General features: G+C 51.6%; 1 protein-coding gene across 1 annotated transcript in view; it reads right to left on the bottom strand.

The window, feature by feature from the left end:
* Window positions 1-16,831, bottom strand: part of TECPR2 (tectonin beta-propeller repeat containing 2) — a gene marked incomplete at both ends in the record, with an annotated part of 81,837 nt that overhangs the window by 33,350 nt on the left and 31,656 nt on the right. Inside the window, 7 exons of the mRNA XM_079700367.1 lie at window positions 2,466-2,699; window positions 4,235-4,324; window positions 4,995-5,235; window positions 8,666-8,807; window positions 10,000-10,180; window positions 13,787-13,960; window positions 16,284-16,467. Of these exons, the coding sequence (XP_079556493.1) occupies window positions 2,466-2,699; window positions 4,235-4,324; window positions 4,995-5,235; window positions 8,666-8,807; window positions 10,000-10,180; window positions 13,787-13,960; window positions 16,284-16,467 (1,246 nt within the window). The remainder of the gene's footprint in view (window positions 1-2,465; window positions 2,700-4,234; window positions 4,325-4,994; window positions 5,236-8,665; window positions 8,808-9,999; window positions 10,181-13,786; window positions 13,961-16,283; window positions 16,468-16,831) is intronic.

Raw genomic sequence — 16,831 nt, 5'->3', positions numbered from 1 at the left:
GACACTGGCAGGGAGCACACACCTGAACTCAAAATCTGCATCCCCTAATATAAATAATACTTTTTTTTAGAAACCCTGATTCACCGGTTTGTCCCACAGGCTACACAGACCATCCCTGGAAAGAGCCAAACAACAGAGTAGCTGGTGGCCCTGACCTGCTTTTCACTGCCCCCCAACCCAGGCACGCGGAAGGCCAGCACCCCTCCTGCTGTTCCCTGCACGCCTCCCCTGCCTACCAACTCTGGACTTGCTTCGTTCTCCCAGGATGTTCAGAAAACGGTAAAAGAAGTCTTTATCCATCCTCTCAGCATCGGCCAGTAACCCAGATAAACAAAATCCAGAGCTCAGGGCAGGAAAAAGACTAAACAAGGCAGAGAGCTTCCTGGACTCAGCCCCCGTCATGCACAGCGCGAGACCTGAGGGAGCACCACCCCTCCCCCAGCAGCTTGAGGAGCTGGGTGGCTTTTAGGCCGTCACACCGGCCTGAGACAGGTTGCGTTTGCACATGATGCTTACTTGCACCATCTCTCGGGCGGGGATTGCCGTTACCATCAGAAAGGTGAGGACTGAGGTCTCAAGGTAACCCGGCAGCCAGCCCGGGCCCGGCTCTGCACTCGGCTAGCACCGCTCCCGCTGCCGCCCTGCCTCTGCCGGGAGCCCCGCTCCTGGGCCCAACCACCTCACCTGCAGTCTGTGTGACCCACTCCAGGCCTGGCCGGACTGCGGATGATTCTGCGGGCAAGAGGCAGGGCGGCTCTGTGAAAGCCTGCCGTTATCGGCTCCTGCACCCCTGCCCCCAGCACGCAGGGAAAGCCAAAGCACAACCTGGACTCAGGGTGGCCCTGTCTGGCCCCTCCCACTCTGAAAGTGAGACTCAATACCACCAAAGCTGAGTCACTCCCCTTGAAAGAACGGCCACCGACCCCAGGGAAACCCAGCCAGCCGCCTCAGAGGCCTGTAACACTCTGGCCAGCGTGCCAGCGCGGGAGGACTGGACTGAACGGGAAGGGAGGCGTGAGCTGTGGGCCAGAGCCCGGAGGCCAAGCCGCGCTCGAGGCCGTTCTCTCGGCACGTGCTGTGGCACAGCGGCTTCCTCTGAGCGGTGGTGCCGGGCAGAGCTCTGCTTCTGCCCCGGGGGGACAAGGGCAGGGCCCCCAGTGCTCCCAGGATCCTGTAGCAAGGAGGATACCAACCTCGCCCTGGCCTTTTTACCTCCAGAAACTCCCAAACTGCTCTGCTTGGGGGCCAGAGGAGGATGGCTCAGGCCCACAGGATCTCTGAACCAAGGAAAGGCTCCCCGGGGCAGGCGGGAAGGCAGCCCTGCACTGGCAGGCAGAGCCACGGCCAGCTGCAGCCTCTCTGGTCCATCACCATTGACGATGGCGGCTGGCAGGCACTCTCAGAAGCTGGACTGTGACCGGCCTTGGGGCTGGGATTAGGTTCAAAACACAGGGTGTGAGTGAGGCCAAAAGCATAATCAAAATGACCCTGGAAAATTCCTAGCTTTGGAACAAAGCTTACTTCTTTAGTGGAGAACCAACCTGCTTCTTTAGCTAAGCTGGGTTGTATTTGGGGGCCTCGTGGGACAAAAGAATGACGATACCTCTGCACATCATGGGACGGTGAGAGGCCCGTCAGCTGGAGACGCAGCCAGGGGCTGCCAGGGTGGGAGGTGGACAAGACGTCCTCCCTTCCCTTCTTGCCTTCTTTGTCCTTTTTTTTTTTTTTCAAACGAGTACATGTGGTTGAATTCTCAAATGTTAAATGCTTGTAAAATTCAATTCTACCACCTAACAAACAAAATACTGGTTATCAGTTCACCAAACCGGGAAACCGCTGGGCAGGGAAGTATCCCTAAGGCTCGCATGGACTCCGGAGCTGCCGGGCGCAGCCTGCACCTTCTGACAGCCACAGCTGCCCATCTGCCCAGAGGATAACCTAAGGGTGTGGGCTCATTCTATCATCGTATTCCTTGGAACAGGAATGAATTATTTATAAATGGCCTCACGCTGCTTGGCTACCCTGCAGCCCTGTAGGGGAGACTCGGAGAAGGGAGGCGGCACACACCCCTCCAGCGGAGGGAGGGCTGGGCACTCTCCTGGCTGTGGGGGCGGACCCTGGGTTGGAAAGGGCACAAAGCAACTGCCACATCCAGACAGACCAGCAGAGGCAGCTGCATCCACAGTATCATCTCGTGCGTGTCGTACGGCAGCTTTCTCTGAGTTCATGCTCCTCCTGGGCTCTGAAAACCCTGCGACATGTGAAGCGTGGGAAAGAAAAGCTCTTCACAAAATTCTTAAGAGGCCCGTTACCCTGCAAGAGCGGCTAATCGACCTCCTGACCCAGCAACCGACCACGCGGCCTGCAAGAACTCACGAGACCTGAACACAGGGCCCCGGGAAGCGGGTGGGACACCCCTCCTGATGAGGCTGGAAGGCAGGGCCTGGCGGCGGGGGCGGGCATACCTAGCTGCGAGAGGTCCAGCCTCGTCCAGTGCATGCCCGTGGGGCAGCTCGCGGACAGCGTCCGGATGAACACCTGGCCGAGGCTGTCCAGGGCCCACAGGGCGTCTTGGCAGGCGGCGTAGGCCTTCATCTCGGCGTCGGGGGGCAGCTGCACGGTGGACGGGCGTGACTGGGCATGCTGGGCGCTGACGCGGCACAGGTCCTTGCTGCTCTGGCAGAGCCACAGGGAGCTTCCTGTGGAGAGGTCATGGCGTCACCGGCGAGCCTCTCGGGTCAGCCTTTGCCTTCAGAGGCTGGCCGACCAGCTCCCACCCTCACTCCCCACCTCGGGGAAGGAGCAGCCAGGACTCAGGGGGACGCACCGGGACCAGCCAGTTCATAGGAAACAAGTCCAACACATTTAAAGAAATGAAAGGAAGCTGGGCTAACGAGACCTTAGGAGGCCCATGACGTTGCCTCAGAGGCCCGGACCTTGGACGTTGTATGATGGACCGGGAAGCATTCAAGTTGGTGTGTCAACCAGCGTCCTAGAGGGAGCAAGGCCGGCAATGCCCCGGAAGGACGGCACCGAGGAACCTCCCCTGTCCTGGTGGCAGGGTGAGGGGAGGTCTGGCGGGGCGGAGGCTGCTGGAAAAGGCCGGAAAGCTGGAAAGCCTTCTCCTCCCATCCTCACCTCAAAATTACATGCTTTCATTCTCTCCCCCGTTTTTAGAGTCCTTCAGGTTTAATTCACTTTAAAATGCAAACCACACTTGGGGAAATTAAAACCTCAGTCAGAATATATTATCTAAAGTATATCGAAAACTTGGGACCAGTTATGGTCTGGAATTCAAAATTACTTTGGACCTTGAAAACGTAAGGTAATGGGTATGCCGATGTTTACGGAACAGCCCGGGAGCCAGGCAGTAGCCCCCCGCCACCCCCGCACAACGAAGTGCAGCAACGTTCCTGCAACAAAACGCGCCACAGTCACAGTCAGCAGGACAGACGGACGCTGTAAGGAGCCTCCCATCAGCTCAGGTCAGGTTTTGCTGCCGAATGATTTATGCCAAGCTTGGGAGAGAACCTATGGTTTGCAGAGCTTACTTATTGCACAACTGCGGTCAGAACAATCTGGGGAGGAAGCATTTTATTGTACTGACCAAGTTCTGCACATCCTAGTGGGACTACGGGCTCGAACTCACCAACTGCAGAGACCCCCGACATCTTCTCATCTGACCCTCAGCGCGATCCTGGGCCACCCGACTGCCCCAGCTCCCGGCTCCTGGGGTAGCTGCACTGCCTCTCCTGGCTCCAAAGCCCGAGCTGTGGTCAGGGCTTTGGGAGGTCTGCCCTACCAGGGGCATGACAGTGGGACTTAGGCCAGCCTGAGGCTGTAAACCAGCCTGTGAGGAGGTGACAGAATTCACAGGGGAAATGGCCAGGCACCCAGAGAAGCCTGGTGCCTACTGGCCCTGTGCTATGGCCCTGAGGCATGTCGCTGAAGTCAGCAGCTGCTGGCCTCAGCGGTCACACTGTACACTCCCCTCCTTCAGAAGGACAGCTCGCCTCCAGACCCACTCAGACCACCACACCAGATCCTTCTCTCCTGGGCAGGCCTATCCAGCTTCGGGAGCCCTCGGCTCAGCCAACGAGGGCTGCTGGCCTGTGATACCACCGCATCCAGTCCCTGAGGGCCCCACGGCCATGCTCCCGCCCCAACTAGGCCACGTCAGACCATGGTTTTAACTGTTCAGCTGCCAACCTGTGCACTGCACTCCCCAACCAACCTTCCTTTGTGGGAGCAGTGGAAGCCAACACGAAGGCCCACTTTGTGGCCGAAGCTGTCCCCCGGGGAACGACATTGTTCCAGTAAGTGCCTAGAAATAATGGGAAGAGTACATTAAAGAAAGAAGAAAGAAAGACCACACATACTTCAGAGCTTCAGTTCTAGACCAACTGGCCTTCAAAACCCCTTACAGCTGGTTCTAGAGTGTCCTCAAAGTAGGAGGCCCAAGCCAGCACTGCAAGAGCCGGCCCGACAAGCAGAGCACCGTCTAGCCCAGGGTCGGGGGAGGCCACGCAGGGGGAGAAGAGCTGGAGAAAATTCACAAAGCAGGGTTCACTCACAGAAATGAAGCCCCAGTGGGTAAATGTGGATTTACACCTACGTTTACGGATCTGGCCAGAGCCTTGCATTTTCAACAGTGCGATAATTTTTTCTACTAGGCTCTTTAGGAATGGGAGGATATTTCATTTAGCTGGAAATTATTAACATAAAAATGAGCTCCATGTGCTCTTCTTACAGCCTAATAGGTTCCTAATGGAAACTGATCGCACACCATGCAGACACTGGTATCCAAGTCACAGGAATGACAGACTAAAAGGAGGGAACTGATAGAAAGCAGAGGGGAGGCCTCCCTTCCAGACACCTCATACCTCGGCACTAAATTATCTTTTCCACTTGAGATCATAAAGCTTTTCCTTAAATGCTGGCTCTAAAGAGGAGCTGCCTATCAAGCCGGCGTGGCAATGAAGGGATTCACCCACCGATGAGACTTCCTCTAGAGACGTGGATTTCATTCTTGCCCGAGGAGATCCAGACGCCGCTGCTGTTGACCCCTAGAAGGCTCGGCTGGCACTGGAGCTGCTGAGACCACAACGCCATGCGCAGTTTATCCGCCACCTTCTCAACAGGCACCTGGGCCGCTGTGGCCACCGAGTGTGTGGCATGGATTATGGTCTGGAACAAGCTGCACTGGTCAAACACCACGTAGTCTGTGATGCTCGCCTGGAGGGGAGACAGGCAGACACCCTGCTCTCAGCGCAGCTACAAACGCCTTCTGCACACTCGCTGCCTGAGAGGTAAGGGCCCGGCCCCCACCTGTCAAACACCCAGATACCCACGTGCACGTGCACGTTTGTGTGAGGACTGGAGAGGAGTGTGGCAGGACACCCCCCACTGCTGACTGTGATTACTTCTGAGGGGTGGATTCAGAGGGACGGAAGAAAACGTTCACCTTTTATTTTATACACTTTTCTATTACATGGACCTGTTACAAAGAGCATGTATTACTTTTAGGATTATCACCCCCTCGTACCCTATAAGTCTTTTATTCTAATCAGTGAGAAAGGATTATTTTGTTTTTAAAATTTAGGAATTTCTAATGGACAAGTGTATGATACTTAGGATCATAATACGGGTTTAAAAAGGTCGAGTAATAAGTAGGGTGATGAAGCAATCCATGACCCAAATGGGACTGTTAACAATCAGGCCAGAACAGCAGCACAGACAGGGCCTGTCCTGGACGTGCAGAACGCACCCGGGCTCAGATTCGAGACACGCTGCTCTCACGTTCCTGCAAGAGATCTTTCTCCAGGGTGCTGCCCTCTAAGGAATCCTCTCCCTTGCCGGCCAGCTCTGGCTGTCAGAAAGGTCTCTGACTCTGCGAGACTTTCCACGTACTTCTGCCCTGCCGGGTCGGGTTACAGAGAACGTCACCGCCCTACGCCTAGGACAGCCTCGTGCAGGCCACACTCCCAGGTCACGCACAGCGAAGTGCGGAGTGAAAGTGACATCACTTAGGATAGGGAACTTAACGTATAATAAAACACACAGAAAGGAAACTATCCTAAAACCCAGCACTGTAGTCCATGTGCGATGCGGCCCTTCTTTTCTGTGAAAGGGCTCGCACTGACTGTGAGCTCCTGCCTGCACTGAGGCTTCAGCAAACGGTGTCAGCACGTCAGCCCCAAGGCCCTGCTGCGGAGCCCGCGGCCCCGCTTCCCTTGAAGAGCAGAGCACGTGCCAGCCTGGCTAGGCGGACCCCATCAGAGACCACAGGACGCTGGGCAGGCACCTGGGGACCAGTGCCACGCTGCCGTGTGACGGCCCGGGAGCTCTGCCCTTCCTCGGGGTGTATGACGCCAGGCCACACAGAAAGTCTGTGACAGGCTCGGTCCCAGCACCCAGGATTGGCAGATAAGCAGGATGCAAATTAACAAAAAGAAAAGAAAGGTTTAACAGCCAAACATAGTGCTGGCTCTAGCACTACAGAGAAATCAATCTTATAGTAAATAAAATAACTCTGTTTCCAAACACTTCAGAGATGATTCTGTCAAATTTCTCTGAAGACAGTGTTCTGAACATTATGATTAAAATGCTAACTAGTTTTCTTTAGGCTACTTAAGACAGAATTTAGTACACATACTACACTTGAGTGTGTGTGTGTGTGTATAAAACCATATAACATGGTTACAAATACAGGGAGGATAAATTTGAATCAACTGTATAACTTTTCAAATAGTATCTGGCATATTAAATTCGAGACTGTGTATATACACACATACTCATCAAAGAGCAAACACAACTTGCTTTTCCACATCCTCATCTGAAAGACCTGCGAGCAGCCACTGGAAGACCTGCCCTCGATGAGGCAAGTCTAAGGCGACAATAACACCTGAACCCATCAATGGAGACAGAACACTCAAGAGCTGCTGTGCACCCCACAGCCGCCGATGCCAGCACAGCCTTACCTGCCACGCTGGGGGACCACGGGCGCTACGTTTATTTACACTGAATGGTGCCAAAAGGGCAAAAGTTAGCTTGATTATACCTTACTACTTCTTTCTTTTTTTAATTTCTTTTTGTTTATTTTATTTATTTATTTTCGATTTCGTTGAGTCTTCGTTGCTGCGCGCGGGCTTTCTCTAGTTGTGGCGAGCAGGGCTACTCTTTTTTTTTCTTTTTGACAAGAAAGTAGGGTTTATGGGTGGGCGTGGGTAGGGAGGGGGCCGCGCCAAGGCTCTCACGAGTGCAGGGCCCGCCATTTGTCCAGGGGGCCACGATTAGGGATGTATTTGACCCCACAGCCATATGGGATGAGCCATTTTTCTGCCACCATGTTTTCAAATTCATCTGCATTAAACTTAGTAAATCCCCACTTCTTGGAGATGTGGATCTTCTGGCGGCCAGGGAACTTGAACTTGGCCCTGCGGAGGGCCTCAATCACATGCTCCTTGTTCTGCAGCTTGGTGCGGATGGACACTATGAGCTGGCCAATGCGGACCCTGGCCACTGTGCCCTGGGGCTTTCCAAAGGCACCATGCATACCTGTCTGGAGCCTAGATTGGGGACAGCATGCCAGTCATTAATGTCCACTGGAAAGGGCTGTCTCCAAGGTCCCTTAGGGCAACCCACACAGGCAACAGGCTGCATACACTACTGAGGAGGCTGCTGTTTGCAGCCATTGCGCACCGGGCCCCCATGCGGAAAAGGGCTACTCTTGGTTGCGGTGCGCGGGCTTCTCACTGCAGTGGCTTCTCTTGTTGTGGAACACGGGCTCTAGGCGTGCGGGCTTCAGTAGTTGTGGGTCGCAGGCTCTAGAGTGAAGGCTCAGTAGTTGTGGTGCATGGGCTTAGTTGTTCCGCGGCATGTGGGATCTTCCTGGACCAGGGCTTGAACCCATGTCCCCTGCATTGGCAGGTGGATTCTTAACCACTGTGCCACCAGGGAAGCCCCTAACTTACTATTTCTCAAAGTGTTTACTTTTCTGGGGGCATGTGGGAAAATTCCCCTTCCTTTGTTGAAATACCATTTACTTACGAGGCCTTTCGTACAAGCAGAGATAGTGAATTTTAATTGTGGGTTGGGTTTTTCACATCTATTATCTAATCTCTTTTCTTCTTAGTACATTCCTCCAGAATTAATCATTATTATTATCTAGGTCTTCAAATGGCTATCACTGGATTTATTTGGCATATAATGACAAATTTCTAAATAACACCAAAATTAAAAAATAAATAAACAAAGCCTACATATTTAAGCAAAGAGAGCTTCACAAGTTACCTCCTGTGATGAAATCCCTGATAATTCTTTTTTTTTTTAAATGAAGTATAGCTAATTTACAATGTTGTGTTAGTTACTGCTGTACAGTAAAGTGATTCAGGTATACATATGTATACATTCTTTTTCTTTTAATATTCTTTTCCATTACGGTTTATCATAGGATATGGAATACAGTAGAGCCTTGTTGTGCCCTGATATTTCTCGTGTGCTCAAATACAGCAAAGTCTAACTCATCCAATAGTAAAAGCGAACACTGTTTATTTACTCCAAGCCCCCGATCTCTTTAGGGAAAAGAGAGGGGCTGTAAGAGGGAGAGCAGAGCCCCCGACTCAGGGAGGCGCCCAGGCACGTGGCCCGGGAGCTCAACACCTACTTGCCACCAGTGGTCGTCATCCCCTTGGGGCTTCTTGGAAACGACGCCAGTTCTGAACCACAGGTGTCCTCGGATGTCCAGGGCCCACAGGGTCTGTTGGTCGCCGAGAGTGATACAGACAGGTTCCAAAGCCTGCCTTTCACTGGAAACGAGGAAGAGAGCGTGGAGTCAGCACCCGCATCCATGGCCCCCAGTGTGTCTAGGATGCCGGCATCAAGCATCCTGGGGGGCTCAGTGAGGGACAAGAGACAAGATCCGAGGAAGGAAGCTCGAGTTTCGAGTTAAACGACTGTGCGACATATACTGTTCCGAAGCGAGGGGGTGTCCGAAAGATTCCCTGAAGGCCCAGGACGGTAGGGGGAGCTCTTAAGGGAAACTAACCCAGGGAAGAAGAGAGCAGGCGCGTGAGGGATTCCAGGCCCCGAGCGGCCCAACCCCTGCCTTCACCAATTAAGTGAACAGAAACTCCGCAGCGTGCCAGGCTGTGTTGGGCAGCTGCAGCCTGGCAGATGCTGCTCACTCTGCGGGCAATGCCCTCCTCCCACCCAGCCGGTGACGTCCCCGCCAGCTTCGAGGCTGAGCTAAGGGTCCACTCCGCGCGGTGCCTGCCTGACCTCTGCAGGGGGAGCCGAGGCGTCCTCGGCGCTGTGCGTCCGTCTCCGGCTCAGGACCATCTACACTAACTGGCGTTGGTTGCCCCAGATGGGGAGCTTGTCGAGGGCAGGGCAGGGTCACATTCACTCAGCGCTCACAACAGGTGTTCCCTCAAGTTTACTGGGTTGCTCAATTCAAACCGAGAGTATCCTAATCTAATTTTTCTAAAGACTACTGATAATTTCACACCAGCAAAATGATCTGACAGTAATTCTTTAATTAAAATTTTGACTGGTAGAAAGTAACCAAATAAACTGCAATTCAGAGATTAATTTCAACTGACTAGGAGGATAATAAAGAAAAATATTTGGCCCTAAGTCATCTGAGACTCTAAACAGAAACTGTCTGACACTGGGCAGTTCTCTAGAAAGACCATCACGAGAGACTTGTGACCGTGTGGGGCTTGAGGTTACACATGAGGGCAGTAACATTTTTAAAACTGAGCTCTGACCCAATGTCCAGTCTGCCAGTCAGTCAGAAGGAGGCACAGAGTGTCTTCAAGGTCAGGCTGCTGAAATTGGCTCTGGCAATCCCAGGGAACACCACGACCTTGAAAACCTTCAGGGAACCAGCTCTGCCCAGGAGAGGCTCACATGGGTCGCTTAAGAGGAGTCAAGTTGACAAAGAACAGACAGTGGGACAAACAGGACGCTGCAACTGGGTGTGCTCCTCCCCGATACCTGACGATGTCACACTTCCAGCGCTCCCCTTCGGGACAGAAGCTGCTTACACCCTCCCGGTACAGGAGGACCCTCTGCTCCGTCAGCGCCCACACCACGCTGTTTCGGGCTGCGACCTGGGACAGTGGGTATGGACAGTCAACCTTTACGGCTCTGGCACAGGGGCGATCCACGCTGAGACCTGCCGGGGAGAAGGACAGAAAGCCCCCAAAGACACACAATCAGGACTTCACACCTCATTTTCATTCCGTTTGCTTATTTTTCTTTTTTGGTATTTTGCTATATCCTTAATATATCCATAATAAGTACTTTCTCTTTTTAAGGTCTAGTCAACATAAAATAGTTAGATTGTGCTTAAATATAATATCCACCTGAACTGTTTTCAGACGCTCTTTGAAAACTGGAGGAATAACAATTCCGAATCCTCTGGTGTCCCAGAGTAGCTAAAAATGTTCCAAAAGAACGTGAAAGCCCAGTGCGGGAGAGCAGCCAGCTCTGGAGCCAGGAGGGCCCAGGCCGAGAGGAGCCAGTACCGAGAGACGTCTTCTGTGGCCACGCCCCTCGGAGCCTCAGCTGCCACTGGACCCACAGGGATCTGAGGGGTCCAGGCATCCTCTGCAGGGCACCTCCAACAGGGTGGTTCCCCTCCCCCTGCTTTGTATGTGGTACGTGGGGTTTCCACTACTAAAATGAAAACCCCGAATTTCCTAGATGGAAGGTGAGGGCCAGAGCTCAGGGTCCCCGACTCCCCATCCAGGGCTCTTCCCCCGCCTCTCTGCAACCTCTGTCTAACGAGCTTCAAGGCCACTCCCAAGGGAGCTGGCACAACAGCTGTTACCTAAGGCCCCGTATTATTCCGCAGCCTCAGCCTGCAGTCAGGTCTCGGAACTCAGCATGCTTCCTGCCTGATCACAACAGCACCCTACGGTATCACAGTCCTTGGGCTGCATTTCCTCAAACTCAGCTAGGTAGGAATCACCTCCTGGACTTCTTACACTGTAAACCCTCAGGACAACCCTGGAGACTCTAACCCAGTAACTCTGGGTGGTCTGAGCTTGTCTGCAACCACTGCCCAGGTGACTCCTAAGGCCCTCCTCACCCCCAGGCCAGAAGTACCCTGTTTCCCCAGCAGGAACGAAACTCAGATGCCACTGGAAGTTGGACATGCATATGTTTTTCCAGCTATTTTTCACTTTCAAGGGAGACATAGGAACAAGGCTGGAGAGACCAGGGCCAGCATGTGGCCCAGAGCTGGCCAGGCTGCCCTCTGGGCTCAAGCAGGAGCTGCTAGGATGCCGGCTCTCCCACATCTGAGAGCGAGCCAGATGTTCAAGGGCTTTCAATCTCAGAGAATCGAATATTTGCAAACGAAGCAACTGACAAAGGATTAATCTCCAAAAAAATCTACAAGCAGCCCATGCAGCTCAATACCAAAAAAACAAACAACCCAATCCAAAAATGGGCAGAAGACCTAAATAGACATTTCTCCAAGGAAGATATACAGACTGCCAACAAACACATGAAAGGATGCTCAACATCATTAATCATTAGAGAAATGCAAATCAAAACTACAATGAGGTATCACCTCACACCAGTCAGAATGGCCATCATCAAAAAATCTACAGGGCCTCCCTGGTGGCGCAGTGGTTGAGAGTCCGCCTGCCGATGCAGGGGATACGGGTTCGTGCCCCGGTCTGGGAGGATCCCATATGCCGCGGAGCGGCTGGGCCCGTGAGCCATGGCCGCTGAGCCTGCGCATCCGGAGCCTGTGCTCCGCAACGGGAGAGACCACAACAGTGAGAGGCCCGCGTACCGCAAAAAAAAAAAAAAAAAAAAAAAATCTACAAACAGTAAGTGCTGGAGAGGGTGTGGAGAAAAGGGAACCCTCTTGCACTGTTGGTGGGAATGTAAATTGGTACAGACACTATGGAGAACAGTATGGAGGTTCCTTAAAAAACTACAAATAGAACTACCATACGACCCAGCAACCCCACTACTGGGCATATACCCTGAGAAAACCATAATTCAAAAAGAATCATGTACCAAAATGTTCACTGCAGCTCTATTTACAATAGCCAGGACACGGAAGCAACCTAAGTGTCCATCAACAGATGAATGGATAAAGAAGATGTGGCACATATATACAATGGAATATTACTCAGCCATAAAAATAAACAAAATTGAGTTATTTGTAGTAAGGTGGATGGACCTAGAGTCTGTCATAACAGAGTGAAGTCAGAAGGAGAAAAACAAATACCGTATGCTAACACATATATATGGAATCTAAAAAAAAAAAAAAAAGGTTCTGAAGAACCTAGGGGCAAGACAGGAATAAAGACACAGACGTAGAGAATGGACCTGAGGACACGGGGAGGGGGAAGCATAAGCTGGGACGAAGTGAGAGAGTGGCATGGACATATATACACTACCAAATGTAAAACAGGTAGCTAGTGGGAAGCAGCCGCATAGCACAGGGAGATCAGCTCAGTGCTTGGTGACCACCTATAGGAGTGGGATAGGGAGGGTGGGAGGGAGACGCAAGAGGGAGGAGATATGGGGACGTATGTAAATGTGTAGTTGATTCACTTTGTTATAAAGCAGAAATTAACACACCATTGTAAAGCAATTATACTCTAATAAAAGATGTTAAAAAAAATCTCAGAGAATCGTGTCTGGCTGACAGTTCATAACAGAGATTAAAACCTTCTCTTGGGGGGCTTCCCTGGTGGTGCAGTGGTTAAGAATCCACCTGCCAACACAGGGGACACGGGTTTGAGCCCTGGTCCGGGAAGATCCCACATGCCATGGAACAACTAAGCCCGTGCGCCGCAACTACTGAGCCTGTGCCCTAGAGCCCATGAACCACAACTACTGAAGCCCATATGCCACAACTACTGAAGCCTTACGCCTAGAGCCCGTGCTCTGCAACAATCAGAAGCCCTCACATCCCAACCAAGAGTAGACCCCGCTCACCGCAACCAGAGAAAACCTGCGCACAGCAATGAAGACCCAATGCAGCCAATAAATAAATAAATAAATAAATAAAATCTATTAAAAAAAGAAAAAACCTTTTCTTGGAATCAGCAATATTAAATGGTTAAAAGACTGATATTTACATAAATCTAATACGGCCTCTTGACATCCGAAAAAGAGCTCCTGCCCCGTAATCGTTTCCAGGTACTGGTGAATCACATTGCTTTTGGAAACCCGTATCTCATTCTGCTGACAGTACGTAAACACTGACTCTCATTACAGTTTATTTTTAAAAAACAAGTCCCACTGTGTCTCTTCCAGCTGCTAAAGGTCCCCCCGCTCAGGGCAGTTTCCTGGGATGAGATAAACTGCTATTTAGAGCAAATTATTTCTCATTGTTTTTTCCTGACCCACGTGTAAATAAGCGTATAGCAGCAGGGCTTTGACCTGGCTGAAAAATCCAGCCATAAGTTAAAGGCAACAATGATTCTAAGGCCATTTCTCCGTTATCCTTTCCTCTTCAGATCTGATATTGCAGGATAAGGGATACGCCATGGTGAGCCGTAAGGAGAATAAGATTCTGTTTCTGTGCCTCGCTAAATAATTCTATTAATTCCTGCCCTAAATTTGTCCTGGGTTGAATGTGAGTCAGTAGCAGAAAACTGCTAATAGATTCCAACGGCAAATACTCTCTTTCCAGAAGTGTTTTCATTTAAATTGACTTCTAGCTTCTTGGTCACTGTCTCTAAGCACGTCGCTACCAAAGCACAATCACACCAGCTCCCACGGGTGCTGGGGCGCCGCCTGCAGCTACCTGTCTGTAGGTACAGGTCCCCATTTGTCCTGATGATCCAGGCCGTGTCATCGCTCAGGGCCACAAACACCGCCTGGGGCAGAGCTTCGTACCAGTGACGCTTCCCCTTGATGGTCACTTTTCCACAAGCAAAGGCTCGGTTAGATTTCTGTTCAATCTTCCAGAGAAGGGCTCCTGTGGAAGTAAAAATTATATTCACTGACCAATAAATACTGAGAATTTTCACCCCCAAAAGTCCATTCTGGGTGCTGTGGGGAAGAGAAATTTCTACAACACCCCCCCTTTTGCTTCTACCCCGAATGGGGACAGAGCCTGCGGCGCCGAGGTCTGAACCCCTGCCACCGCCCCACCCCCACCGTGTGGCTCGGGCGTCATGTCACTCAGTGTCTCCAAGCCTCATTTCCTCATCTGTGAAATGGGATCGTGTGCCCCGTACAGGCTGCTAGGAAGGCTGCAGGTGAGACTGTATCAAGGACACAGCACACAGAGCTGGCACTCATCACACGGAAGAGAGGCAGCACCAGCACTGCTAGGTGTGCCCGGTGAGGACCCAGAACGACCTTCAGGAGGCACAGTTAGTGTCCTGGGAAAGTCTGAAAGTCCTACAGGGACTCAAAGGGAGTGGGTCAATTCTGGACCAGCCAAACGGATAAGGTGCAGACGGAAAGGAAGCACTTGAGCTGGGCTGTCCCTTTTTTCACTCAGAAAGGGGCTGTGATACACAGAAGAAGGGGAGGGAAGGGGAAGGGCAGACAGCAGGGCCGTCTATGGAGAGGCAGGTGGCGTCTAAGAAACCACCAGAGTCACCAAGAGCACGGAGGGCTGGACTAGAGGGTCCGGCGCGAGGTGCCGAGGGAGGCGTGGGAAGCGAGGCGGCGGCCAAGCCCGCGGCCCCTGGGGTGCCCACGCTGGACGGGGCCCTGCAGGACCGCTCAGCCAGAGCACCAACCCTGGTGGAGACAGAGCTCCTGCTAGAGCAGCGCGAGACTGAACGGTTTGGAAACACACAGTTAATTCATATAATCAGGAAAAAAACAAAGTTGATAAATGGCTGGGGAGATGGACCCAAAGGTAAATGAGAGGAAAAGAATTAAAACCCATAATTATATAAAGCCAGCTAATGGGACAGGCTATTATCTTAGTCTCTAAGGAAAAATATTGTTCAAAGAGGTAAAGAGAACAAAACAACCCTGAACAAACTGGTATTTTACATAGTGACAAAGACCAGGAGAGTTAGAGGAAATCCATCTCAAAGCACAGAGGGCGAGGAGAGGTCACAGGCTCAGTGTTGTCTGCCTTGCATTCCAACGTCCTAACAGTAAACCAGCTACGATACACATACACACTTCTGTTCCACTCGCCATCCCCCAAATAGGTAAAGCGGCCAACATTGTGACAAAGAAGCAAATTATTCTGTACAGATGAGGGGGTGGAACCTCATCCAGGAAGCGTCTGCTCCAGCTCACTGAAAATGGCCTGATCATGGCATGAAGGAAGGAAGGCATTTTCTTTTCACAGTCAGGGAGTAGATTATTCACCCAAAGCATATATATAGCTCATTACAGAATAATTTCTAAGAAAGAAACCAAACAATCCAAACTTATCCAACACAACCACGGGCCCATCTTCATTAGTTCAGTTGCTTTAAAGCAACACTAAGGGACTTCCCTGGTGGCGCAGTGGTTCAGAATCCACCTGCCAGTGCAGGGGACACGGGTTCGAGCCCTGGTCCAGGAAGATCCCACATGCCGCGGAGCAACTAAGCCTGTGCGCCACAACTACTAAGCCTGTGCTCTAGAGCGCAGGAGCCACAACTACTGAGCCCACGTGACACAACTACTGAGGCCCGCGCACCTAGAGCCTGTGCTCCCCAACAAGAGAAGCCACCGCAAGAAGCCCGTGCACCGCAACAAAGACCCAATGTAGCCAAAAATAAATAAACAAATAAGTTTTAAAACAACAACACTAAGAAACAGAAACAGATTTATTTTTATAAGGCATTTGTATGTTAATATTTCTTTAAAAAACCCTCAGGGCTTCCCTGGTGGCGCAGTGGTTGAGAGTCCGCCTGCCGATGCAGGGAACACGGGTTCGTGCCCCGGTCTGGGAAGATCCCACATGCCGCGGAGAGGCTGGGCCCGTGAGCCATGGCTGCTGAGCCTGCGCGTCCAGAGCCTGTGCTCCGCAACGGGAGAGGCCACGACAGTGAGAAGCCCGCGTACCGCAAAAAAAAAAAAAAGCAATAAAAAACCCTCAAAAATGCAAGCTATTTGTATAACTTAAAACACATGTTCATGTGTTACCACTGCAATTAATAAAAAACCAAAAACTGAACTGCAATTACACTATTTTCAGTTGATGTCAAATGCAGCAATCCGCGTTCTTTGGAGAAAACCCCTCAAACCTGCAGGGAAAAGGCAAGTCTGCTGAATGGACTGGTCCCTGTGTGCTCGGGCGTCTACACCTGGGGCAAGAAGTAGGGAGCTGGGAGGCGAACCTGAGGGCGAGACTGCCACCTGCTGGACGGCATCTTCAAACTTCTGCCAGCGCAGCCCAGCGCCCGGCAACGCGCTGCAGAACAGGCCGCCTTTGTAGTCCAGGCACCAAATGTACTTCTCGGAGACCGCCAAGCTGAGAATGCCGTAGCCCGGCCCGGAGTAACCCATCCAGCTTTCTGCAAACTAACAAGGACAGAGCCTGCTGAGTTCTGCGGCAGAGGACACAGCTGCATGTGTCGTACTGTCGTCAATAAGAAAAGTGTGCAATCACTCAAGTCGGCCCTCTATCTCTGGACCACCTCTAAGAGAAACACAGTGAAGTGGGAGCAGCTGTCCCCTACAAAGACCCCATAACGTTCCTGGATAACACTCTGTCACAGATACTACAGCCTCTTCCCTCACCTAATGCTTACATTCAAAGGATCTGGTTTTATTCTACAGGGATACCTCACTTCCCACTTGTATGCAAATTGATTTTTTGCACAGCTAATCATTACAGATGTGTTAGGAGAAATGGCATTACCACTATCTTTGTTTTTTTCACCAT

Source organism: Hyperoodon ampullatus (genome assembly GCF_949752795.1).
Source record: "Hyperoodon ampullatus genome assembly, chromosome: 3".
NCBI classification, from domain to species: Eukaryota; Metazoa; Chordata; class Mammalia; order Artiodactyla; family Ziphiidae; genus Hyperoodon; species Hyperoodon ampullatus.
This window is presented reverse-complemented; position numbering and strand designations above follow the sequence as displayed.